This window comes from Stylophora pistillata, chromosome 2 (genome assembly GCF_964205215.1).
Source record: "Stylophora pistillata chromosome 2, jaStyPist1.2, whole genome shotgun sequence".
In the NCBI taxonomy this organism is placed as follows: domain Eukaryota; kingdom Metazoa; phylum Cnidaria; class Anthozoa; order Scleractinia; family Pocilloporidae; genus Stylophora; species Stylophora pistillata.
In genome coordinates, this window is record NC_142520.1 from 14,471,239 (window position 1) to 14,498,683 (window position 27,445).

Consider the following 27,445-nt stretch of genomic DNA (forward strand, 5'->3'; position numbering starts at 1 on the left):
TGGATGCCTAGATATTTTTGGTTGTTAGCGGCGTGAGGCTCGTTATGTTACTTCATAACAAAAAATGCTCACTAAGGGTTCTAGAAAGTTCTAAGAGTTCTCTGAACGTTCTAGAAAATTCCTCAGTGCTATTTTAGTAACTATGTAACACCACGCTCTCCATAACATTCGCTCCTCCCTTCCCCCACCCCCCATAAGTTTGAATAGTCAGCCCCTACAGGGAAGTATGTCTTACTAACTTTCGATTCAGTCTCCAATCTCCATGCTTAAGTATCAGAATGAAATCTTATATACTAAATAAGGAAAGTGAGAGGGGAAGGCATAAAGCTCAACTGGGAGTTTGTCGCATAAAAATCCTTAAAGAAGGAGAAAGCTTCAGAACTGTTGGCTCTGGATGCATAGTCAGAGGTTTGCGGGATGAGTGCCTGTGGAGAGAGAGATGTTGCCTTGTAACGAATAATAAAGTCCTGCCTGCGGAAAATTTTCATCTTTCTGAGTGTTATATGGACTTTAGAAAGCTAAATTCTACAAAGATCAAAACCATCAACCTCGGTAATATTGCAGAACCGAGAGCGTCTATTCATCGACCCGCTTCCGGCCTAGTCGCCATTCTCTTGAAGAAACCGAATGTTATTTGGGGTAATCGGTCCTGGCGGAGTGTTTCTACCAAGCGATCATTCCCAAAAGAACTGAATGATGAGCGCTCGAATGATTTCCTGTGTCAGGTTGTGGATGACGCCAATGTAAACTTATTTGATGTGAAATCTTTCACGCTGACAAGAGGAGACCGAGAATTTGTTCTAAAAGATGGGCAACTGGTTTATAAAAGCTTATTTGACTTTATCGGTACTTCCAATCGCAAGCCCTATGGTGCTGTCGTTTTAACACGTGGTGAGAATCCTAAAGCTCTTGGAATCTTGACCTGCTCAGATGATGCAACTAGCACGATTTTGCCACTCTTGTTTCCTGACAGTCAAATAAGATGTTTGAGTAAGTATAAGAAAACTTCTTTCTTAAATTTTAAAAGTCAAATTTACTTTAACTATACATTACAGCCGACTCCACTCTTTCGAGTTTCCACTTTTCATCAGGCAAAAGCACAATTTTAAACTAATTTAAAAAATCTTAGTTGTCTGCATATGCAAATATACAGTCGGTGTGCCAAAGCATGACCAAAGAGGATCTCAGAAGCGAGGATTGCAAAAGTTAGACAAACGGGCCCAAATCAATGAAAATCAAAAATATATGTCATGTCATTAAACCATCTCTCGATTTTTAATAGATTTTAGTTCCAATCATAACTTTCGCTTGAAAATCTGTTTTGCTACTGACCGACCCACACAACGGGGGTATCTGAAACGTCATTTTTATTGTCTTAAGTAGACAGAGAAGTAATTCAGGTTTTTGTTTATTATACAAATGTCGTTAAAGTGTTTTGATTATGAAACAAAATCAAACAGCTCTTCTGACGTATTTTCAACGAAAACAGACTTGACCATAGTTTGTAGGGATGTTAGGATTTATTTAGGCTTTATTTCTGAAGGAATATTCTCAAATATTAAACTGCTTGCGCCTCGAGGCTAAGATAATTTATCCCGTGGCAAAGACTATATTTGCATGTTTATGTCAAACTTTACACATGTTTATGGCCCAGAAAACCTTACATTTGGGAAAATCAACTTCAGAACTATCTCAGCAGAAGGGTTAATAAGAGGATTCTTTGACTGCGATGGCTCGTATTTTCTTTTATTATTTTCTCAGTTCGTGAGCAAACAGTACTCTACAAATCCTGCGATCTGATTGGTTCCGACAGCGGGCAGTATTCTCCCATGCGGCCCGCTCACAGCGGGCGGTATTCTACCCGTTGCGTGTTGAGTCGTCTGGTGCATCCATAACTTCGTTGCAAACGTTGATGAATATATTTTGTTTTACCGGCTGGTAAGCATTTGTAAGCAGAGATTTCGGTCACGACCTATAGGCGATAGATAACTTATTAATTCTCTCCTCTTTATCTCTCAAAGAAAAAAAAGAATTGATTCGGTACCAAATCTGTTTTTAAATAGATTGACATACGACCTACAAAACCGTTTGTAATTCACTACTCGTTCTCAAAAAGTAACTAAGAAAGTTTAAACGAGAGGTATTTGCAGTTAACAATCACACGTATCGTTTTAACTGATTCATTTGATATCAGACTGAATTCTCCAAACAATTTGTTCCTTGTAAGACATTGAGCGAAGGTTTGAGTTCTACTGTAGATAAACTTTCGTTAATTCTTTGCAGTTTCCAACCATTCGCATATCTTACCGAACATTTTACGACAGGAACCGAAAAAATTCGATAAATTTAGGCTGCAATATATCCCCTTGCCCAAACTAGTGTTGTTGTTTTTTTCAAAAGTGTCCGCGGGCTTATTTTTTCCTTACGCGCTTTCTAATTAATAGGTGTCAGATCTTGACAGAAAATGTTTCAGTGTTTGCTTAGAAGCCTTTTAGATCACCCTTATCAGTACGCAGATAAAAATCTTTTAAAGTAAAGCCTCTTAATTTGCGTTACCCCCGTTTTCTCCACCATGTGTTCGCTCAAAAAATTTTCCGTTTAAGGACGATGTGGGTTACAGCCCTAAGTGGGTTACAGCCTTAAGTTATTCTATTTCTTTGAAAAGCATTTTGTTAATAATATGTTCATGTTGTCCTTTAGCGGCTTGTTAAAGTATATACAAACTAATCAAATGAAGCCTTACACTGCTGTAAAAAGTAAAAATGTTTTGTAAAAGTCCGAGCTTTCGCCGATCAACGGCGTCATGAGAGATAAGAGAATATTCCGGGCGCGCTATATATATGTAAAAAGAGTGTGTGGTGAAATGTACAAAAGATGTGACTATGTATGAAAGCTGCTGGAACAGCAGTCTCGAACTCATTAGATGTATCCAAGCCGGCGATCTCACCACAAACGAAGCACTACCATATCCATCCAGCCTTGATGTAGTATCCCTATACACCACAATACCGCTATAAGAAGCCATTACCAACGCTATAGATAGAATCCAGAACCCAATACTCCACCTCTCCAAACAAGACATCTCAGACCTACTCCAAGTCACGCTAAACAACATGTACTTCTCATTCAGAGATCGAGTTTTCCGCCAAAGAGAAGGCCTACCGATGGGTTCTAACAATTCAGGTATACCGGCCATCCTGTTCATGGACAAACTAGGAACCATCGCCCTCGCCTCACACCTAATGATAAGCCCTTACAAGAGATATGTTGACGATATTTACCTCCAAACAACCAATGAAGAAACAGTACACCGCTTCCACCATCTAAAAGAATGGCAACAACTCTTTCAAATTCTACAGAAAACCAGCCAAGAAACCACTATTCGTCCGCCATCAATCAGCTATCCCCACCAAATCAAAACTTAACTTCATCCGCAATGAACGAAAACACATCGAGGATAGATGCTCCTCGCACATATCTGCAACACAACACCTAAACACATTCGACGATATCCGTTGTCTTTACGGTTACCCAGAGAACAGTATAGAACAATCAAAACGCCCACAACACCCCCAAAGAGACTCTCAACCTGCCAACACTGAATGGTCATACCTCAAGATCACGTACAATCCTGAACAACTCAATCACAGGATTACTAACATCTTTAGAAAAGAAAACATCCCAGTACGCATTTTTCACAAATCCTACACGCTCAGGCAAGCCATATCCTACATCCCCAGAGTACGCAAATGCACCAGAGACAAATGCCCATCTCTAACACCGTATTCAGTTTACGACGAAATGCAGTATACCGGCTCCGCCATGTAACAGCTACAACCAACAATACACTGGTAGCACGACACGCTTCATCCCCAACCGCGTAAAAGAACATCCCAACAATGAAAACTCGTCTGTAAAAAAACATATCCATTCTTGCCACAAGAAATTGATGTCAAGATTATTACGAACGAAAATGACTCAGCTTCTCTACGCCTTTATGAAGCACTTTACATCAGAGTGTACGAACCTACACTCCATTCCCAGGAAGAATGTAATGAATTCGCAGACCTACAGATCTATGTATCTCATTTTCTAGACCATTTTCAACGCTTTTATAGGTCTTTTTTATAAACGGTCCATCATTAGAGCCTTATGTTCCATTCACAGTTTATTTCTACAGCTTTCATACATTGTCACATCTTTTACACATTTCACCACTCACTCTCTTTACATATATATAGCGCGCCCGGAATATTTTCTTATCAGTGATGATGTCGTTGATCAGCGAAAGCTCAGATTTTTAAAAAGCATTTTACTTTTTACAGCAGTGTAAGGCTTCATTCGATTAGTTTGTATGCATTTTGTTAAGTCTAGGAAAAAGAAATAAAAATTTTATTCACCATCCTAGATCGGTCCGTATCAGGAAAAACTGTGCCCTCTATTTTGATCCATGGCCTCGGGCACAGTTTTTCCTAATACGAACCTCCCCTCTGGTGAATTTTATTTATAACAGAACCAAAGTAAAGCGCGTGCTCTGATTGGTCAATTCAGCGTCCACCATTTGCCCATGGGTGTACGCTGCTGACGTGAGCAAATGCAAAGACTACTTCTCCGCGCGCGCTTGCTTTTTCTGTCATGTAAGATTTGTTAAATAGAAGAAAACTCTTTTTCAACAGTTTATCAACGTTGTGTAAACGCCAAAATGTACACTATAAAGGCATGGATGCACTTGGGAGGTTTGCTAAGCACTCAAGGAGCTAGAGTCGCTCTCGGTTATCGCCTCACGCGACTCTTACGCTTCTTTCGGGCTTAGCAACATCCCGCGTGCATCCATAACTCAATAGTGTATACTGCGGTGTTTACCGTTTGTTAAATATAAACTAATAAATTAAATTCATGCTTTTCATATGTTTGTTGTTGTTTGATTTATCATCTACGGGTTCATGTCGAATTAATTTGATGGCCTGCTCCCAGTTGGCTTGTTAGCTCAATTGGTAGAGCGCTGCACTAGTATCGCAGAGGTCAGTGGTTCGAATCCCGTACAGGCCTGAATTTTTTTCAGGTCTGATTTTCACTATTGCTCGAATAGTGCTTTACTGCGAAGGATCGTGCACATATACGTTTCATAACCGCAGTTCATACATATATTTCAGTTAACCAATGTTAACTAAGGGCCGACAAAATCACGCAAATAGCCTTCTTTGGGGTTTGAAATAACCTTATAGGCACCATTAGCAAGCATTCCCCATGGTACTAACCATAGTCTCAGAGATAGATTAACCTACTGTGTATCCTCACAAATGACTATATTTTATTCTTATATAATTTCCAGTGCCGTGCGCAGGTGAGCCAGCCTTTTTAACCTCGAAAGAAGAAAAAAGTGCCAAAGTAGGACAGACGATAAAAGGTGTGCATATTTCTTTTTAGGCGTTTTTATCGAACTGGTCTTCAGTCCCAGGATTTTTAAGTTGAAAGATAAAAAATCACCCCAATGCATACCAACAGACGTTTCCATAATACGCAGGTCATGTATAAATACAGGGGATATACAACAGACAGCCCAAGCGTGCTGTGTGTTTTATGGGTCTAAACGCCATAAACGGGAATACCTAGCATATTTAGATCGAATTTAAGCGTAAGTGCAGGCCGTTAAAAAAGTAAAAATTATAAAAAATAAAGAAAGATTAATAGAGAATAATGAAAGCAAGAAATATTACGTGTCAGGTCTCCTTACCTTCTCCGTAGCCGCCTCATCACCGACGGTCATTTCAACGCTGTTTCGGCGACTTTCTTTGGAACGCTTGTGGTGCTACCGGTCAACTATAGATAGAGAAACACAAGGCTGGTCACTTCAACCGGTCGTGCAGGGGACTTTCGAGAAACGGAACCCGAACACCAAACGTAGCCACTTGAAGGCCGAGAAATTTCACACTAGTCGACCGATCTCTCTCAAATTTCCACCCACGAGAGCGCTCTGCTACTACCTACCCGTTCGAGAGGCAAAAGTTTTCAAAATTCGCTGCATCCGTCCGATAAACGTTCCGTTTTATCACCCATTCCAGCTAAATTGCTTTGTAATGACGGGTGATCCTTATGGCCTAACTATGGGATTCAAATATCGTGGTGCTTGCGGTCGAATTACACGCATGACTCCCCAGAGGGTGTTGTTTGGCTATAGGACGGACGAAAAAAGCCTCCTACCGATCCCCTGAGAGTCATTTATTTGGTTAGACGTGCTTTGTCATTTGAATCCCTTGTGTTTTTTTATATATATATATATGTATATATACGTTGCGCTTCATATCATAAGTGACCACATCGTCAGACAAACGATAATACTTTGATATCATCGCAGTTTACTACGATGGTCAGCACAACCCTTTTACGAAATGTATACTAGTTATGGTGTGAGAGTAATATGATGTACAACACAATCATTGTACAGGTGCTGAGCTCCACTTTCAAAATTGAGAGTTCGAGCTTTGCAAATAATGGTTAAATTAGCAGTATTACACATTTATAGCTGCTTTTTATAAGCTTTGGAGTGAGGGAATGACTATTTGCAAGTATTTTAATCAATGTTTAGATTCAGATTCATCGAAGACTTTACCAAACCCGGGAACTTCAATATCAACTGGAGCAGGAAGTATTATGGAAGGTGATGTCTTGATAGGTGTCCACAGTATCTGTTTTACTTAACTGAGATGGGTGTGCGATCAATCCGAGTTGAAAGAATACCAACATGAGGAGGGAATTGTTTGAAATACAAATATATTCCGAAATTGAAATGAAGTTTAACTACTTCGCGTAGCTCAAATAGAAAATAAAAATGAAAAGAGATGGAGAACAACTTACCTGCGTTATTCACTGGTATAATAGACACAATCTTTTTTTCCATTCGCCAAGTTCATCAGTTTTTCCCAATCTCTTTTCATTTACTTAACTTGTTACAAAAGAATTATTTTAAATGAAATTAACAGAGAAAAACTATGTCCTGAGGATGCCTTCATATGAGATTTTCCGACATTATCGAGACAGTAGAAGTACTTAAATGTAGCTTCATTCGCCTTAACTCCATTGATTACCCTAGCTGAGCCACTCTCCTCACGAGCCATGGCAGAAGAAAGTAACACACAAGAAATATGTGACAAGGAAGAAGAATTTGCAGGTGGGAAAGCTCTGGATTATGGCATAGAGCGAAAAGAAATTTTGCAGTTCTCGAATACTGATTAATCAAAAATAAGAACTGAGAATTTAATCTGTCTATTTCTTTTCCATAAAAATGATTTGCATAAAACCTCCTACTTTGATCTTTTTTGCCAACAAAACAGTAAGAAAAAGGCCAAACACGGTCCTCTATCAGTGCAAGACGTCCCTGTTCGATGAGGGAAAGTCAATCATGCGGAAATATTTGCAAAATGTAAAGGACATCTTCATATCTCGGCTTAAAGGGAATACTTGTTTCGTCCGAACCACCATGACTTAAAATCAAGGAACGCCAGCACGTCTTGCGCACTTTCAACAAAAACAGACTTGACCACAGTTTGTGAAGCTGTTAGGATTCATAACATAACAATGACTATATTTGGATGTGTATGCCAAACATCACACGTATGCAAGCTCTACAGGCCTAGAAAACCTTGTATTTGGGGAAGCCAACTTCAAAATTCTCCTACTAGAGGCTACTAAAATAACTCTAAAACTGCGAAAATAAGAAACTAAGAAAATTCAAAGAGGGCTTTTGAAGCGAAAAAGGTTTCAACTTACAAGGCCTGGTCTAGAAATGAGCCTGTAGAAACGTATTTACATTCGGCGTAACTAAACTGTAAGTGGCAATGACAAAGAATGTAAATATTTTCCTATTGGTATGTTAGCACGTGGGCCGCTATGGCGTTAATTGAGGCTTTTGTTGTATGGTGTATTTAAGGCTTGACATTTGTAATGTATTCATCTCAGCTCTCGAACTTTCCTAGTCTTATGTTAAATTTTATCTTACATGTAATTAAACTGTTTTACCTCTAACCCTCAGACGTCGGTGCACCTGCATTTGGATGGGGAATACGTTCCCATTTTTCCCATTGGGTTTTTGGGTTTTCGTATCAGGCGGCGGCACACTAAGCGTTTTAGCCCGAGCGATGATGACTAGTTGTTTACTACTCTGTGTAACTTTGTCGGACGGCATTTAATACTCGGGCTCCAAGTTCGAGCTGCACAACCACTCTTGTGTATGAGTCGTGAATTTAAATAGGAACTTCAGAATCTTGGACATGTAAAACTCCTGATCGGTTGAGTAGGTTGTAAATGCGTTTTCTAAATCCATACTTTACAGATCCGAGGGCATCTCTGGACATAAATGACAGCAAAAGAGAGGCGGAAGGAAGCGTTAGGAATGCCTCAGAATTAGGTAAAGTTCGCGTAAATCCATTGTTATCGTTCACCGAGCATTATTTTGAGAAATTATCAGCTTTCCAGAGTCAAGCTATATCATTACGTGAAACATCTTTAACGAGCCCTACAATGACTCTTCAATAGTTTGCGATTGATGAAGCCATTCATTAACATGGGTTCTGCAAAGTTAGCTGGCATAGATATTCTAGAATAAAATCATAGTACAACAGCACACTTAGGACATATTAGTGTTAGAGGTAAAATTATATTAGCTAGGGGCCGACAAAATCACGCAAATAGCCTTCTTTGGGGTTTTAAATAACCTTATAGGCACCATTAGCAAGCATTCCTCATGGTACTAACCATAGTCTCAGAGATAGATTAACTTACTGTGTATCATGACAACTGATTATATTTTATTCTTAAATAATTTCCAGTGCAGCGCGCTGCTAAGACAGCCTTTTCACGTTCAAAAAGAGGAGAAGGTGACAAAGAAAGACAGCCGGCAACAGGTGTGCATATTTGTTTTTAATCCGTAATGGTCTTCATCTACATGATTTTTAAGTTGTATGGCGGGATATTTTTACTTTAAGTTAATTCAAGTCCTTACCTAACTTGAATTAACTTAAAGAGCCACGCTCAACCAGTGTACTTTGCACGCTATGGTTAGTGTTATCATCCGGGAACCCAATACTTTTTCTTGCACACCAAACGGAAACGGCAAAGAATAGCACAAGGGCAAAAGCTTTTACTAATATGTTTATGGCAAAAATTTAAATAGGCTATTATCACCCAGAACACACTTAAAGTGTTACTTTGGAAGAAGTATATCAACGACGTTTTCTGTCTGTAGAACAGAACCAAAGACAAAATAGAAGAATTTGTAAGACGGGCAAACAGCCACATTCTCTCAATAAATTATATTATATGTTCGCGTCGTTCATCATCTAGCTGTTCGTTTTCTTTCCAAATGCTTTTGCTGTCTTTCGCTCATTACATGCTTTAAACTGATCTAATCAGTTGCATGATACGGCGGCTTTTGATGGAGCAGGTTTTTCGATGGCTTCATTATCGCGAACGCGGAATGAAACCACACAAATACGTAGTAAATAAACGATAGACTCTTGGAGAAACCACATTAGGGTATGAAAAAACCGATTCTCAATCAAGATTGCAAAGATTTAGTGGAATAATGCAACACACATGGTATGTTATCCTTGGGAATGGCCACTATTCCCGCAAAGCATTCTGGTTCAGCATGGTCCTTTCTTGTCCTTTCTTGGGGCCAAGAACTACGGGTAACGCAAAAGTACCATATTCTGAAACTTTTCCAATGAAAGTTGAATAGAAGATCTCAAATTATCTGTGCTATTTAACAAATAAAAATATAAATTGTGATATCTACATTCTCAGAAATAATGATGAATACAGGCAATGACACCCATTCCGTCACCCAAGGTGCAGAAAAGGACAATGGAGAAATAAAAGGTGAAGTAGTATCAGAACTTTTATTTTGAGTTACATCTATCACAATGGAGCATTTGGTGACAAACCTCAGTTGACAATCAGTTTGCGACCACTTCGCATAAGCGACCACTACTCTCGTTAGCGACCAACTTTTCAAAATACTTCAAGTTTCTGATTCAAATCAATATAAACGGAAGCTCTTCTAGGCAACCATCTCTCGTCAACAACTATCTATCATAAGCCAACCCCATGGTTTCCCAAATGAGATTCCCCGTCAAGAAAAAAAATGTATACATTTACATATAAATATTGTAAATATAAAAAATGTTTTCTGTTAAGTAAATCAATTGATAAATCAGTCGGTATGTTAATAATCGTATTTCGCGAATTAGGCCCCCGAAATCCCCCAAAATACAGTCCAGTTTTTCTTTTGCGCCCTATCAGCACACAACTGGACTATTTTAGAGCTAGAGACGCGTACGAACCTTTCGAACACAATAAACATATTTTTTCTCTCTTGTTATATTCTAGGCGTGCTTTATTTACACTATTATATACGAAATTGATGACTGGTTTTCGTGTTTAAAACTTTAAAAATCATCTCATTTCGTCTCATTTATATCAATTTATTATTTATTATTTATTTATCAACAGTCAGGGTATCGCTTAAGATTGATTGTTGCCCCGTTGAGAAAGCTGAACAAAAGGAAGGACATCTGACGGCGGTAAATCCTGATGCGATACCTGATAACCTTCCCACAAAAGTTCTAGCCGCAATTGCAGATAGATATCTCAAGTACCTCAAGCCAACTAATAGAGAAGGATTCAGCGAATTTTTACAGTATTTAATCGATGTGCGTAAGGTAATAATCGTGGGCCTCGACTTTGGAAGCCTGATTATTACAGTAGAATGCAGGTCCTTGAAAATACTTGATGAATTGTGGAAAGATTATCGCACAGGTTACCTTGCTAAAATGGCTCAACAGTACCTCGTAACCGACTACATCCTGAAAAAGTTCGAGCTCGTTGATGTTAAACTTACTACCACTTTTGACGAGGAGAATTACAGAGTTGCCAGAGAGAGAGCATTACTTCTGCAGTCTGCAGGTCAGTTTGACAGCTAACTGCTGATTGTCTTTTCTTTAAAGAAATAGCTGAGCCGTTTCCTCAAGACACAGGTTTTTTTTCTTGTTTTGTTTCATTCTTAGGAAGAAAACAATACCTCTACTTGTCAATTCTCAATCAGATTTTGGCGACTTTCAAATGAGTAATAACTCAAAGTCCTCTTGATCATCCTCTTTTCAGATTTCATTGATTTACCAATAGCTCCGACGTATGCAACGATTCATAGTTAATTTCAAAAGTCTGTTTCCTTCTGTGCCATAAAGGAGGAATAGTTTCATTATTTTCTGGTCGCTTCATTTTCAGGAATCTCGAAAACTATATGGAAAATTGAGAGAAACATGCGTTTCAACCTATTGTATTCCGAGCATATTGATTCACAACAAGTCAATAAGAGGAGAGCCATCTTCTTTCCATCACGTTCTACTTTTCAAACGGTCTGGAGGAAGGTCCTCCATGATATTTTGATTTTGGTCTCGTAACTTCTCAAGCATTAAATCCAAGCTTTTTAAAAATCAGTAGATGCCAAAAGCTAGGAAATGGCCTTTTAGGTGGCTCTGTTGGGAAGAAAGCCTTGTGTGACACTCAAAGGACTAAACTTAATGGTCAATGCAGAGTTACCAAATGAAGGATCGAAGGATCGAGGAGTGAATTGTCTTGTCACATAAATAGTTGTTTTGCGACATTTTAAAAATACACACCAAAGTGTGTTAGCTATTTAGGGTCATTTTCCGAGGGGCGAGGCAGCGAAGTAAATTTCCGGCGCTAGCCACTGACACTGAGGTGAATAGCTGTTTAAGTATGTAAAAAAAATGAGATAGTATAGCGAAAAAAGGAATTTCAATCTGTTTATTCCTGCAACGATTATGATATTTCTAGGCGCAAATTCGGTATGGGTTGCTCAAAGGTGAATAATTAACAACTATTCACCGAAGTGGAGGTGGTTAGTGGTGGATATTTACCGAGCCGCGAAGCAGCAAGGTAACTGAGGTGAATAATTGTTTTAGTATATACTAAAACAGTGACGTAATATGCACCACCAAAAATTAATTTGAGTGATTTCTTCGCCTGTCACGGATGCAAACCGGGACGCCTTTTTTTCCCGAGTTTCTTGGAGGTGAATAGGAAAGGATATTCGGAGTTTGACTAGCCAATCAGAACGCACCTTCAACGCTATTCACTGTTTTGATATATACTAACAATGGATATCCGGAGTTTGAGAAGTAAATCAGAGCGCGCTTTCACCGCTATCCACTGTTCTCACCATTTTGAAAAACCTACATGTAAGTTTATTGAAACAAGGGCATATTCTTTAACAGCTATTGTCTTAACGTGCATGCAGAATTTTTTTTTCATTATCAGTTTCAAACGTATCAAGTATTAGGGGCTGTAGATCTTTCAAGGTGAATTACTCAGGTTTTGTAATCTTTTTTAACCATGTTGATGTCATCAACGTTCCTTTTACAGGACATGTTACGGTGAAGAAAGTGTTAACAGCCGGAGCTCTCAGTGTAGAAAACAAAAAAGAATCAATGACTACAGAGGTGTTTCCTTCTACAGGTGCGTGCACTAGCTTAGGCAATATGTCCCTGGTGTATCGAATGACAAAAACAAAAATCGCAGAGAACAAGTACTGTTGCTAACTCCTTCACTCTGAGGTAGCATTTTTATTCAGTTTTGATCAATACCACGAAATTTCATAGCTTAAAGCAGCTGACTGAAACCTTTTGACCCTGCTATTTTAAGCCATGAAATTGCAAGGTGGCTATTCGGTCAGCATTTGGAACACGATGAGTTTTGACGTTTACCTTTCTTGACATATCTTCATAAGAGCCCATTTACTTTGTTCCAAAGGGTGTTGTAAGGTCTTTCAAACAATAGCAAAGATTCCTTGTGATCTTACCTACCAACCTCTCGTACACCCTCTTTTTCGATCATTTTAGAGCAAAGACCACTTTCATAAATGGCTGCCGTGTAAATATTCTTTTGCCTAAGTTTAAATTAGCCCTACCGGCCTTGCTTGAGATAATGTATTCTTTTCAATTTTGTACTGGAGAACGAGGCCAGTAGGGTTCATTTAAATTTGAACAAAAGAATATTAATCCGGCAGCCATTTATAAAAGTGGTCTATTGCACAGCTTAATTTGGACTCAATTTACAAAAGTGATGAAGGAAACCTAGTGGACTTTATTGGATGATATGCAAGAATATGAACCATTTGTTATTCATTCAAATTATAGCGGCAAAATAAGTAACCAAAAGTCCCGAGAACCGAGAACTGAGTGCGCAACAAAATAAAGAGCGATATTTTCAGTTTGTATGCCAGATTATCATGAGCAGGCTGGGTCACGCAGGCATGCTAATCATTAGGCAGGAATACTGTCCTTAGACCTTCATAAGACTTGAGGCCTTCTAGCTCTCATTTTGGGTATCTCTTTCTTCTAGGTCGTCGATTTTTTGCTCATAATCTCGCATTGATTATTTCCCTAGTTCATTCATGCCATTCTTCTGGTAATACTCTTTTTCTCTTGCTCCCTAACTTTCTTGTACGCCTGTAAACTTTTCTCCCATAAAGAGCGTGTGTCACTCAATACTTTTAACTCAAGATTCAGAACTTTCCTCGCCCTGCTACTATTAGTCACCCACAAATTACCTCTTTTAAAGTTCCAAACTACACTCCCAGAACTTTTCGATAAAGTCATAACAACTTGCACTCTTAAACAGTCAAGAAGTTTACCATCTCCACCACGACTCTAGAAATATTTTTAGTTTTTGAAACAACCGAATTTGTACTTTTACCCGATCAGATGCTGATACCCCAAATAGAACGGCTCAACGAGCAAGGGGAAGCAGAAAAAGAGGGAAAGCGCCAGGTAACTGAAATTCACTATTGTTTTGCAGACTACCCAAAAAGTTTTGTTTTTCCTGGTCATTGGAAATGATTCTTCTTTACCCAGATAATATGTTCCCTAAATGAGGAACTCTCATGTTCAAACTGAGGAAGAAGAAAGAAGGGACTGCGAGTTTGAATTCTGATCGATCTGCCTTCAATTATGTCGTAGTTATTAGCAACATCAAAAAAAAACCATAACACCTGCTTCATCCAATACATAATCAATAACACAGAGTCCAGGGAAACCTTCCGCTAGCAGAATTATTTTCCATTAAATAACACGGAATACGGGATTTAAGTCAACTAACGGAACGAGAGAGACTTAGAAATTTCAACATACTGAAAAAAACATTTTTCCCCACAATTTTTTAGAACTTATTTGAAACGGTGACCCACTATTTTACCTTTAACTTTAGCTTCACCTTTAACTCGTCGGAATTAGACCTTTTCTTCTCTGCACCATTTTCTCTGAGTTTTGCATGATCAGAAAAAAAATTGAAAGTCGCAATTTTTATTTAAAGAAATGCACCGATAAGTGTAAAAAAAATAATAAAGAACATTTCTTGTTGCTTTGCTATCGTTCTACATGAAAGGCTTTTGGCGCTCCAACAGCTTACTTATTTTTTTGCAATTAGATCGATATGTATTAGTATTCACGGTAACAGTAAATTTAGTCTCAACATTTATTAAACCCCGCTAATAAAATAGAAACGACTGGCTATAGAAATGAATCAAACTGTATTTTAACCCTCCAACTCCCCCTACTTGGGTAAAGACCCAGCACCACAGTTTCTTTAGAAACTTTTAACCTTTATCTGCTTGGGTAAAGTTTGTCCTTTATTTTTCTTATTTAACCATGGTCATCATCGCAGAAAACCAGGACCAGAAAGGAATTAAAAAGCTTCACTCTGCTGCAAAAAATGGTGATGTCGCTGCGATTGAGTCTCTTCTCTTACTTGGAATTGGTATTGACGCGAGAGACGAGTCAGGCCGTACGCCACTTGTGACAGCTATTTTAAATGGCCAGCTACAGGCAATCAAGTACCTAATCGGAAATGGAGCAGATCCTCTGAAGAGGAGCCATGGATGGAATTCATTGCATTGGGCCTCATTTTTTGGTCACACTGATGTCATTGAGTTCCTGATTAGACATGTACCCGATATTGACTCAAGAGCTGATCAAGATATGACGCCGGTGTTGATAGCCACTCGTTATGGTAAATTACAAACGGTAGAGTTCCTCATCAGTAAAGGGGCCAATTTGGATCTAAGAGATGACAGAGGATGGAGTTCGTTACATTGGGCCTCAGATATAAACCGCACTGACATCATTGAACTACTGGTCAGTCACATGACAGATATTGACCCAAGAGACACCAAGGATAGGACGCCGTTGATGAGGGCAGCCTGGTATGGAAAGCTACAGGCAGTGGAATGCCTTATTGGTTTAGGCGCCAATCCGTCATTGGAAGACGACGATGGATGGAATTCGTTGCATTGGGCATTACTCAGTGACAACACAGCTGTTATTGACACAATGCTCTCTCACGGAGTTAGCGCTGAATCCAAAACCAAGAAGGGTGATACCCCACTCATGTTAGCACGAAGATATGGTGTTCCAAATGCGATCACTTATCTCCTACGCAAAAGTGCAAAGTCTGACTGAATAAAGAAGCACACTGGTTCTCGTTAAGTCATGTTTAAAGGACTAAGAAACTTTGCAGGCGTCGCTCAGTTGTTGGTTGATGGTGAAATTCATACTAAATTGATTTAACTTAATGGTAACACAAAAAGATAAATTTTAAGATTAAAAACTAGATAATATAGCATGCTTTAAAATTCAGCCTGGCAACTTCCGAGTTATATCAGACTTTGGGTTTGACTTTCGGGTAGACAATAGCGTTGCGTAACTTTCGTTTTATGGTTACTTCAACTATCCGTAGCTTTGAGGGTCTCAGTTTTGTTCTTATCATGAAGGTTACTGAGCAAGAACCGACGTTCAAAACCGTCGTGAATGACTAGTTGATGACACAATCAACCCCTTTATGGGTAGGCAAATAATTAACTGAAGAACTATGTGTATAGCATAGTTTTGAGATGCAATTATAGAAGACTATTAGCCAAGTCTTTCTCATCTCAGAGCAGCCAAAAGGCAGCGAATGTGCTTCTCAAGTAATATTTTCATCGATAACAAAAGTTGAAGCATCCGGCACTTTAAAGCCTTTTAAAGCATGGGTAAAGCGGAATGGAAAAAATAGCTTTGTACATTTTTATAGATATTTTAATCAACACGCATACCAATGGAGGAATTGGCCGTAGTCGGCTTTTTAGACAATATCGTAGATAAATTTCGTTCGTCTTCAGGGAAACAAGACTCTTTTAGGTACGACGTCGTTTGATACCATTGTAGCTTGGGAGGAGGCGCTCATCATTGCTACCTCAGCGCAAGGATTTCCCTGTCCGTGGAAAGTATGGGCCCTCGAGCGAGTCGAGCCAGCGAATATGTATGGGGTTTAGCACTGATGTTTATAAGTGCCAAACCCTGGCAAACTTCTTCTTGATCTTTTTTCAAATCTTCTCGCGGTCGGAGAAATGCACGTTCTGTAGTGCTAACTGTGCGTGGGCCTGGTCACGGGCCAAAAGAAAAGAACATCGCATGGAAAGATTTTCACCAGTTCCATAAAATATTATTTGTCAGTACTTAATACTGACGGAAATAAGTTAATTTTCTGATTCGTTAGTCATTCAGCTTGTAGTATACGCATTAAAACAGATATATATTCATATTCATTAAGAAAATATGCGTTCATCTGATGATTTGTGAGAATAGAAAGGGTTACTTTATTGTTCTTGCCTGAGCAGCGAAGGCTACGCCATTGGATATATTCAAACTTTTCATTGTCAGTCACTTAAGAATTCCGTTAAGTACTTTTCGGGATTAGGACAGTAGAATTATGTATGGACACAAACTGAAGCCGAAAGATACGACCAATAGTATATTTGGTCACTTCGGAATGTCCAGAGAGATGTTTCACTGATATTATGTATGGTTCACTTTACTGTTATCATAATTTTTCAATTAAGAAAAGTAAATATAAATATTTTCTTTCTTTTTTTGGGTGGGGAAAGGATATTTTGCATAAATTAGTTTACGGACTAAAGTTAAGAGTAATTACGTCTGTTTGGAAACTTAAGATCGTCAGTATGTATTGATAGTATCAATACATTCGATTGCTCTACATTTCTCTACATAAATTTATAACATAACCAAAGTAAAGTGCGCGCTCTAGTTGGTCAATTTAGCGTCCCCCATTTGCACATGGGTGTACGCTGCTGACGTGAGCAAATGCAAAGACTATTTTTCCGCACTTGCTTGTTTTTTCTGGTCACGTAAGATTTGTTAAATAAAAGGGAACTCTTTAGCTACAATGTATCAATGTTATGTTATAAAACAAATGGTAAACACCACAGCGTACACTATTCAGTTATGGATGCACTTGGGAGGTTTGCTAAGCACTCAAGAAGCTAGAGTCGCTCTCGGCTATCGCCTTGTACGACTCTTACGCTTCTTTCGTGCTTAGCAACCTCCCGCGTACATCCATAACTCAATAGTGTACGCTGTGGTGTTTACCATTTGTTAATTTGACTGTACAATGAAAGGAGAGAATATTATTACATCAAGCTGAGGTCTCTGTTTTTAAAGCTGCATCTCATGTTACAATGCTGTTGAAGGTCGTTTTTTATAGATAATAGTGGTTGATACAATTGTAGCTGACTTGTATTTGATAGAGGTCATTGCGATTTCTCATTTCTAAAATTTTTTTGATTGAGTTTTTGTAAAAAAAAGTGAGGAAAGTCTGGTCAGATTGAGTCTATTACAAGATCTACGAATCATTTACCAGGGAGGTGCGGTTGTATACTGTTTCCCGATTTTTTTTTTTCTATCGCTATACCCGCTTCGCGGAGATGAAGATAACACCCAGAAGAAACAATCTGCATCATAGCAGATGTTCAGACAGCATTAATTGATGTTAAAATGTTCTTGAGTTTCGTGAATGTATCCCGATAGATAGTTTTTCTCTCTCTTCTTTTCCTTTCCCCCTAGTTTCTTTTGCTGAAATCAAATGTGACCTGTGTGAGGCCATAAACTAACCAATTGTGTTCAAAGTACTTGAAATCGGCATTGATGTTGACTTAGACACCTCCGTGTACGTTCGTTTACTTCGTGAACATTTTTATTTCTGCCCCGCCAAAGTCGAAAAATTTAATGTTTTTTGTCACCCTGAAATAGTCTTTGAAAATACAACAAGTCGTCAATATAAACTTTGTGTTATCAAAAGAGAAAAGTGAATTGTTTTCGCTTTTTAAACACGATTGAAAAACACACTTTTTTCATCCTTTCCTCTTTTTTTTAGAAGCCCAAAAGGGACATTGTTTCTCGCTTGTATAATCATTTGCTCTGATGAAGGGCTCACGCCCGAAACTTCACCTTAAAAAACTCTCCAAGAGGAAAATTAACATTATCAACTCCGTTGATAATTATCTTGCAAGATCCCTTCTCCCCCACTGACGCAGCAACAGAGTTTTTTAAGCTTCCCCCCCTCCCCCTTATTCATGTATTTCATATTTGATGTCACGAGTTAAGGGACATCTCCGAAGAAGAGTGAGAACGAGGTACAGTACGTGTGGTTTCGCCCCGATACAAATTCACCCTCAAATATTACAATTCGTTTCCTTATGGCAGACAACATATTTGTTTCCTGTCCAAATCATGCAATATTTCGAATTCACGACTAAATCATAAGAAAGTTCGACAACCATTATAGTTTATACATGACTACTGAACAGTTAATGCTTAACTGCTACATTACCTTAGTCTGTCTCATTGGTTTGACCCGAGTTTATACAAGAAGTGTCAAAAACTATTCTAGTACATCTCAAACAAAATCAGACCCTTTGCGCTTTTATACATTTGCGAATTCCTTTACTTTTCTCCCCATGTTTGAAGAGTTACCAGTTGATACAGAGGATAAGAGGACCAGAGGATAAGTGGGTGCAGATGGGCTACTCCGGGCCAAAGCAATGTCTTTGAGAATGAAGAAAACATGGAAGCCTCATATGACACCGCCACTGAAGATGATCTACTCGGTAAGTCCGAGGATGACGAACAAATCCCTCCGTACCAAATACCTAGCAGAACTTTCCCAGAATCCTTACAATATAGGGCGAGGGCCAAAATAAGGTGGAGTGTCTCCTTGAACAGGGAGGAGAACTAGCCTTTGTTCACGGTCACAATCGCACCACCTTCGAAGGGTTAGGACAATATCGCAGAAACTGAACGCACCTACCGCAATTACCTGTAAATTCTCAAAAACTAGTTTTTTTGTTGCTTGCCTTCATTGTGCGCCTGCATTTTGGTACTTTTGTTGACCATGAGTAATGAAATTGTAGGTAAATATAGGTGTTATGGTCTTTGTGGAAAATTGGTTCTCGGTACGGTTGACAGCTGAGTTTGTGTTCGTAATTTCACTTTCCTTTCTTACGATGGTTTTTTCACGTTGCTTTTTCCGAACTTGACTCCAACATCTCATTGATGAGTGGAAGTTTTTAACTGTGCTTCTCACTATTATTTACTAAGCTGATTAGCCGTATATTGAGATAGGTATATTTTTAATGTCAGTGTAGAAAACGTTCACGCTATTTGGTTTTGTTTGTACAGTGGCATTTTGATTGATTGATTTTCTCGGATTACGTGTATATTTAAGATTACTGATTCTCATTTTGCCTCAATCGATTCAATAAACGAGTTAGGAATAATACGTCTTTGTGAGTTTGTCAAAATCAGAACTGTGAATTTTCACCTAAGTTTCTTCTTTTTAATGACCCAGAGTCACTATTGTATTCCCTTTCTTAAAGTGCACCTAGACCCAAAATTTTTTTTTCGCTTAACGAAATAAACGTATTTTTTGGAGTATTTCTATGCAAAAATTTTTTTTATTTAATTTGCTCAAATCCTCAATTTTCTGTGCCCAGTCAAATTACGGAAAATCGGCCGCCATCTTGCCCCACGACCGAGTTTAAAGAGGAATGGCTCTAGCGGGTAATGTGACGTCAAATCGAGAACATGGAAGTCTGCATTTCACACATTTTCACTTGTTTGGGAAGGTTGTAGTCGATATAGTCCGAAAATATGCCGACTAAGTGTGTTGTAGGAGGATGTAGCAACGTGCGAAATTTGCAAGAGGGTATCGCGCTTCATACATTCCTCATACAACACACCTAGTCGGCATATTTTGGACAATATCGACTACAACCATACGCGTGGTCAAACGAGAAAAACTATCATCGACTATCATGAAGAATTTGAACAAGCTCAAAATGAATGATAGTGTACATAAATTCTTTTTTTTAGACTAGTTTGTACATAGTCATATATAGAGAGTTTTTCACATTTATGGTTTTATCATAATTTCAATTTGTATTTGGAATTTATTTATTCCTAGTTCTTAGTAATTGTAACGCAATTCAGTCTACGGACTGCCACGTTCGATATTCTAATAAACTATCTATCTATCTATCTCGATAGTTGGTGATAGTCGATGATAGTTAAACAATAGAGTGTTCCTGTCGAGGAATTAACGGCTGGTAGTTGCCCCCTTGGAAATTTGATGTTCTTAAAACGAATATTTGCCCAAGAAGCGAAGCTTCGAGGGCAAATATGCTAGTTTTAAGAACATCAAATTTCCAAGGAGCAACTATCAGACCGATAGTTCCGAGACATAAACACTATTGTTTTTATTGTTCACCACTAAATTTTCTTTCGCGCCTACAGCTTGTCACAAATGTCAATAATTCGCAACCGTACATTGGCTAAATAATGCGTTATACCTGTCAGAATTGAAAAGTCACTGTTTTTCCGATCTGCCTAACTTCGCGGCCGTCAAACTATTCAAAACTTTTCACGGATGAGTACTATCAATCCAGGTATTTTCCGCGGACGGGCACTATCCATCCGGGTATTTTCCGCGGGCGGGCACTATGGGCTGATAGTGTCTCTCCACGGATGAACACTATCGCGTCACGTGATCGATTTTAACCAATAAGAACCGGAGAAAATTTAGAGGTGAACTATAATGCCTGATAGTTGGTGGTCAAACGGAAGCGCGCGCTTCAACTATCATCGACTATCATTCACTATCATGCGCCGTTTGACCAGGGCTTAACGCTCGCTGCATCAATAAATGAGATGCCCGCTCCTATTCTGTGTTTTGTGATTATTTATATTAGTTACAAAATATTTTTTATAATCGTAACAGTGTGATTAGAATATAACCGAAATTACAATTCATCAATCCGAAATTTCGACACTCCTGTCTAGTGCCTTGAAGGCGGGTGATATGATTGTTGCAACAAGAGGCCCTTTTATATGCTCACTAGTTAGCTGGCGTTTTTTCTGACGAGGTGCAAATAGGCTCCTATGTGTTCTAATTCAAATATTGTAATATGTGTAACAATAGGAACCCACGCCATTTCGTGCTTAAATAAATACATTGTAAAGCTTTTTTTTCGATTACAAAGTTGAGTACGCTAGAGGTCATGTCAGTTGTTGATATGACCTAGTACTAAACCATTGTGGAACCAAAGGCTGTCATATCCTTGACGTTCGTACTCGCTCGCTTGAAGTAGATCTCTGTGTGCAAGGAAATCGTATCGAGTTTCCGTTTCCGCTGCCAAGTCGTCTCTACCGAGCTACTCTTTCCTCGTTGTTGTTGCCTTTCCCGCGAAAGTTCAGTTGTAGCCGAAGAACCTATCGTCACATGAAATGAATGAGCTCTAAAAATTTTCCAAGGGAAACGATTTGAGGTAGCCCAGGGCCGGAATGACATAGGAACAAGTATGAATTTTTCTTACCATGTTTCTGCAGGTTTTACTCTTGAGCGCGGCTTTGCGGGATTTCCGCAAATTGGAAAAAGAATGCGGCATAAAATTTACCTTGCCGCGTCAAATGGGGCGCCAAAATAATAATAATAATAATAATAGACCCAAGGATAAGAAAATTTTTGTGAATTAAGTACTCGGATAAAAGACCCACGCTAGCCAGGTAAATACAGCCAGTGATGTCAGCAATCGTTTTCATTCGTTCCCAGGGCCCGGACATGTTTTGAAGCCAAAATGCGGTTTTCAACACTAAGAAAGACAACTTTCCCCTTTTTTCTGGCGAAAACAAAGTAACCAACGATAATCAGCGTGTTTCAAACCACTAAGTTATGAAAAAATCTCAGATATGAAAATTTTGTTTCAGTGGCACTTGAAGGCGACAGAGAAATGAGGCCCGTCGTGAGGAGTTACCGCTGAACTTAAATCCCCGCCTCCCCAAAGTCTTCGTTGTTGTTGCCATTGTTTTCTTTATTCAGTAGTTTGCAAGGGCTACTTTCAGCTATCTCGAACACGCTCATATCTCCATTTGTCACCGGGAATCTTTTATCCAATTGGGAAAGAGAGAAATAAATTTGTATTTTGGCAAATTAATTTGTGTTCAGTTGCACTGATTAGTGTTTATATAAATTATTTTGCGTTTGAACTTATAGGGTCACTGTAATTTTCTGCTCTACTGGCAAGGTACAGAAGTGCCTATACAACTGTAAATGAACTGTGTTAACTCGCAAATCACTGAATAGTTTGTAACCACAATCTTGATCAGGTTCATTAAAAACTTTGTGGTTACAAAAGAGTTATACTCAAAGCAGCATTCTCGTGTTCTTTGTGGTCTTTTCTCAGGTTCACGTTCCCACAACTGTCCCGTGTACGCCAAAATTTGGTTAAAAAAAAAGGGAACCCTGTAATGTCAATGTTCCATTTGTTGAATTGCCAACCAATCTATGTAAGATCAATGTAAAGTCTCCTCATTCCACATTCACAGCAGAACTTGGCATTTTCCACGGGGTATTTTGTACCGCACTCGTGGCAAAACTTTGACAACTTTTTCCCCGCGCTCCCCTCTCTATGTTCTCTTGTGGCAGAGTGGTATCCAGTCTTTTGCGGTCTCTCTCGAGACGAAACAGGGGTGTGGTCCATTGGCGGTGAAGGACTGTTGCTGTCGAATCCAAAATCATCAAAGAGTGTCGAGCTTGGATCTCGTACCGCAATGTGCCTGCAAAAAAAAAAAAATAGTAATTTGGCACGGATATACGCTTGGGGTACCTTTAAAATGGTGTGTTTATTCTTCTGAGGGTCGTAAGAACGTGTGAAAAGAGTAGACGTATGGTTCAGTACATTGACGTGGGGCTTGTTGGACCAAGATACTCCACTCCACTCCACTCCACTCCACCCCAAACCCCCTCCCAAAAATTAAAAAAAAGGTCCGAGAGTCTGCAGTCTGTTTAACAGGTCACACGTTACAAACCCAAGACACACCCTGACCCTTTCGTGTTTCGTCTCGATCTCTTCTCTTTACCAGGTATTGAGAACATAGTTCTTGTTCCTCATCGATAGGTAGAATGGCCCTTGTTTTGAGGTTTTCTTTCCTTTCCGCTTAACACCCTCTGCTTTTACACCAACAGCGGTTAAGTTTTCAGTGATTTGGTGCTCGTCTTGATTTCAGTTGGGTTGGGTAGGGTCGGGTCGCGTTCCCTTCCACCCAAACCTCTTCTTTGTTCGGCTCGACCCTAGCTCGATGACCCAGCCCCACCCCCCACGCATTTCTCGCTACGCCGCTTCTGTCAATAACTTTCTGCTAAAAAAAAAAAGCGTAAAAATAGGACTGTAAAATGAAGATGGTACTTCTCTTCACGATCGACACGAACACAACTTATCACGTAATCCTGCTAAAAAAAAACACAGAATCATTTCCACACCTGTTTCTTCGGCCTGATGATGACGATGATGACGAGATTCTATCAGAAACGTCCGAGTAGTCTGAAGTAGGTCTTGAATACCTTGATCCTGATCCACCCCTCCCCCCTGGGTTATCCGTATTCCCATTTGATTGGCTGGATCGGCGGCCATATCTGGCTTCCCTGGTTTGAGTAGCAGGTGAAACTTCTTCATCAGAATCAAACAAATGTTGATTCCTTTCACTGCTTCTTACTCTGCCAGAAAATGTTCCTACGCAAAGATTTTGCACATAAAGATATCAATGGATCAGGCAGAAGATACACAAGGCAAAGAGTCATGGCAACACATTTTTTAAGAAAGGTAACAGTACTGTTACAATACACATTGTGTGATTTGGAGAGCTTTTGTGAATATCTTGTCTCTGTGACAGAGTTTTGTCTGCAATCCATAATGACACCCAAGATCTGATTGTTAATTCTCCCCCCCCCCCCCCCCCTCTGGCTGCTAAACTCTTACTTGCAAATTAGCTACAACAGTTTGGTGTTAGATCAAGATAGCAACTTCTACCTGATAAGTTTGAGTATTCTCATTACCTGTTTGCTGGATAATGTATGGAAATTACAGGGAGAAGTTACAGGTTAATCACTTCTGGGAATTAAGGATTAAAGGGAATTAAGGATTAAAACAAGTTGCACAAATTCAAAAATTATGCTATGAATTCAGTGATAAAATCAGAGATTATGGGTAAAAAAAACTTCTTTTGAAAACAAAAAATACCAGGGCTCGACACTAACAGTAGCTTACTAGCCACAGACTAGTAGAAATTCAGTTTTGGCTAGTGGTTTTCAATTTCCACTAGCCAGTTTGGCTAGTAAACAGACTGAAATTGTCATAAAATCTAAAAACATCTGAGATGTCACTAGCCCCTTGGCTAGTGAGTTGAAAAGTTAGTGTCGAGCCCTGAATACATGCAATTTGTCATACACATGTTTCCCACAAATTTTTTTCATTAGTTAAACAATACCCACCATTCAATTGTTTACTCCTCTGCTGCGATGGTGAGCCACGTCCTTTACGTGCTGACATTGGGCTTGCATTAGGCACCTGTTTTCTTCTAGAACTGGGAGAGGCAAGTGGTTGTCGGCTGCCATAACCTATAGATTAAGGAAAATTTCATCAGCTTTTAAATTACATACATGCTGCACTGTCAAGGAGGAGAAAATTGTGCAAAAAATTCCTAGCTCAAAGATTACATCCATTGATGAATTCAATTCACACCTCTTTTCTTACCAGAGCTTTGACCAGGAGAAGAAAAATCCAGATCGGATTTTGTTTTTGCAGAAGCAACTTGTCTGGTTTTTCCTGCTGATGATGTAGGTGTGGCAGAGCCAGTTGATGTCTTCTTCCCAGGAAGAGGCGGTTTATACTGTTTAAGAAATAGGAAATATCACTTTAAATTTTGAACACACTAAATAAAAGGTAATTCTTTGAAAAGAGTGCTTTGTTGTAAGAAACAAACTTTCTCACAGTCAGAAAGCCACTTGTTTGTCACAGAGAGAGTGATGTTTTCCTGAAAGTTGTGTCACACAAATAGCATCTTTGTCATTCTTTCCCACTTCTCACGTCTTGCATCAAAACCAGTAGCTAGACAACTCAATCTCCCAAATTATTCTAAGCAGTATATGGAACTCTGCAGCCTTTCCCTACATCTATGCAGTTTGGAAAGCCCCTAAAGCATAGAACAAATTGGAACTCTTTATCCCTGGGGTATCAAAAAACACTTTTCATTTAACTATTTTTTACTTGTTCTTAAGATTACCATGGTTCCACCAGAGGCATAGCTTCATTTTCCAGCATATAAACACAAACAACCCTCAATTCCTCTGTTCACTACGATGAAGGGCTATTAATCCTCGAAGCATTTGGTAATATCAACTAAGTTGATAAAAAGCTGACGTTTCAAGCCTTAGCCCTTCATCAAAGTGAAGGCCTAACTTTGCTCTGGTGAAGAGCTAATGCTTGAAACGTCAGCTTTTTAGCTCTTTGCGGTGGCCAATTTACAATTTCAACAAAGTTGATATTACCAAATTACCTTCAGTTGTTACCCCCCCCCAGCCCAGCACCACAGTTTCTTTAGAACTCTACCCCCCTTAACCCTTAAATTGTCAGCTTTACAAACACTTTACCTCCTGTGACCAGTTTACAATTATCAACTCACTTAATTAAACCAAGTTATCTTGGTACAACTCCCACAGGCACATGCAGGACCACAGTTTCTTTCATTAGAAACTTTCTTCCCCCTTGTCACTCAATAGAAGAGCCCAGTAAGCTTTTGGTGTTAACTATGACACAAATTCTACTTGAAATAAACTGAACTATGTACAGGCAAGCACTGGAGCAATCTACTAACCTGTGTTCGCTTTGCCAGACTTCCTGATTTTGCCGAAGATGTACTCGCCAAACGACTTTTCTGCTCTTTACAAAATGGCATATGCCTCTCAGCAGCGTGTTCATTAAATCGTCGGCTGCAGTGCGGACACTGTACATAATCTGGGTTTGCAGCTGGTGGAGGAGGAGGTGGGAGTGGACCCCCTGTCTTCTGGGCACTTGCCACTCCCCTAGCAGCTCTAAGGTTGTTGATAAATTCTTCATGCTTTTCTCTCCAGTTTGACTGGGGAAAAAGAAAATATTTGTTCTCTCAGATGATTCTCAGATATTTTACACCTCCCCTCCCCCAAAGAAAACATCCATTATTCCATCTGGTATTAAAAAAAAAAACCTATTCAGCATCACCAAAAATTGCTATCACCTTTTTTACTCCAGCTGTTAATTCTGACTGTGACTTCGTTGGTTTTTTCACAAAATCTTTGGGAAGATCAGAATTTCTCTGTTTAGACGAATCAAATGGTTTTCTCTTCTTCTGCCCTTGACAAACTTTTGCATGGCGAGCCTGACAAAAAAAATAAAAACAATCACCAAGGTTACCTTAACCATGATGACTTATAATAATATTTGACTTTCCTTTTCTTTCATTATGGTACCGAAAACTGATCATGAAATGAGTCGAAGTCTTCAGATGGATAATTTTCACGCTGAATCGATTCAAAATATGGCAGCTGTTAAATACAGCGTAATAGTACAACGAAATGATAAAATAAATACATAGTTATGAATTCAGCCGCTGTGACAGGTTCGTAACACCTACGATTGCAGTGGCATTAAAAGTTCTTCCACACGACGAACATTCAGCGAGTCTTGCCGGGGTTCCTGTATCACGAAAAGCTGAAAAATAAAACAAGTTGTAGAAGTGTTAGGAAATTATTATATCATTTCATCAAAGTCTACAGCAATCACTTACCATCGATATAATCATCAAAGTCTGCCATCAAACTTGTAACTATGAGCTTCGTCAACAACAAATCGCCATCTTGAACATTGTTGCTGCCATCCGCTGACTAGAGTTTCAAGTATCGCGGAAGTGAGTGTCTCGATTTTATTAAAGATTCTCGTGCTCTGATTGGTTAAGGATTGCTTCATATCTCGTTATTTATAGCTACAGTATCACCTCACGCGACCCCAGGGACGCCGAATTTGAAAAGGACTGCTTCGAGGTTTTCTAATTTTACCGAAGAAGCGATAAACATCCTAGAAAAGAAATTAAGAAAAGAGACAGCAAAGTACAAATAAATCAATGATCCAAAGAGCGCAATGGATGCACGAAATAAGCGTATGAAATATTTG

At 39.1% G+C, this 27,445-nt stretch overlaps 2 protein-coding genes across 7 annotated transcripts; one reads left to right on the plus strand and one right to left on the minus strand.

Moving 5' to 3' along the window:
- Positions 1-187: 187 nt before the first annotated feature.
- On the plus strand, positions 188-22,547 carry LOC111335162 (uncharacterized). 5 transcript variants are annotated; one of them, XR_015996230.1, is made up of 12 exons: positions 188-990; positions 5,333-5,407; positions 6,587-6,682; positions 7,091-7,168; positions 8,330-8,404; positions 8,826-8,900; positions 9,802-9,876; positions 10,510-10,962; positions 12,445-12,537; positions 13,785-13,850; positions 18,879-19,018; positions 22,173-22,547. XR_015996230.1 is itself a non-coding variant. In XM_088747523.1 (11 exons), the coding sequence occupies exons 1-11, from the start codon at positions 279-281 to the stop codon at positions 18,917-18,919; spliced, it is 1,839 nt and encodes a 612-aa protein (XP_088603649.1). In that variant the 5' UTR covers positions 188-278; the 3' UTR covers positions 18,920-19,687. The 5 variants fall into 5 exon arrangements, 4 of the variants coding, with proteins under 4 accessions (XP_088603649.1, XP_022796757.2, XP_022796758.2 ...); XM_088747523.1 differs by lacking the exon at positions 22,173-22,547 and having other exon boundaries at positions 18,879-19,687; XM_022941022.2 differs by lacking the exons at positions 18,879-19,018; positions 22,173-22,547 and adding an exon at positions 14,743-17,299 and having other exon boundaries at positions 189-990.
- On the minus strand, positions 22,256-27,182 carry LOC111335151 (uncharacterized). Of its 2 annotated transcripts, none has more exons than XM_088747533.1 (8): positions 27,063-27,182; positions 26,910-26,986; positions 26,514-26,654; positions 26,115-26,375; positions 24,983-25,130; positions 24,733-24,858; positions 23,725-23,974; positions 22,256-23,021 (listed from the first exon to the last, which is right to left on the minus strand). In XM_088747533.1, the coding sequence occupies exons 1-8, from the start codon at positions 27,088-27,090 to the stop codon at positions 22,748-22,750; spliced, it is 1,305 nt and encodes a 434-aa protein (XP_088603659.1). In that variant the 5' UTR covers positions 27,091-27,182; the 3' UTR covers positions 22,256-22,747. The 2 variants fall into 2 exon arrangements, with proteins under 2 accessions (XP_088603659.1, XP_088603660.1); XM_088747534.1 differs by having other exon boundaries at positions 24,995-25,130; positions 27,063-27,181.
- Positions 27,183-27,445: the final 263 nt, after the last annotated feature.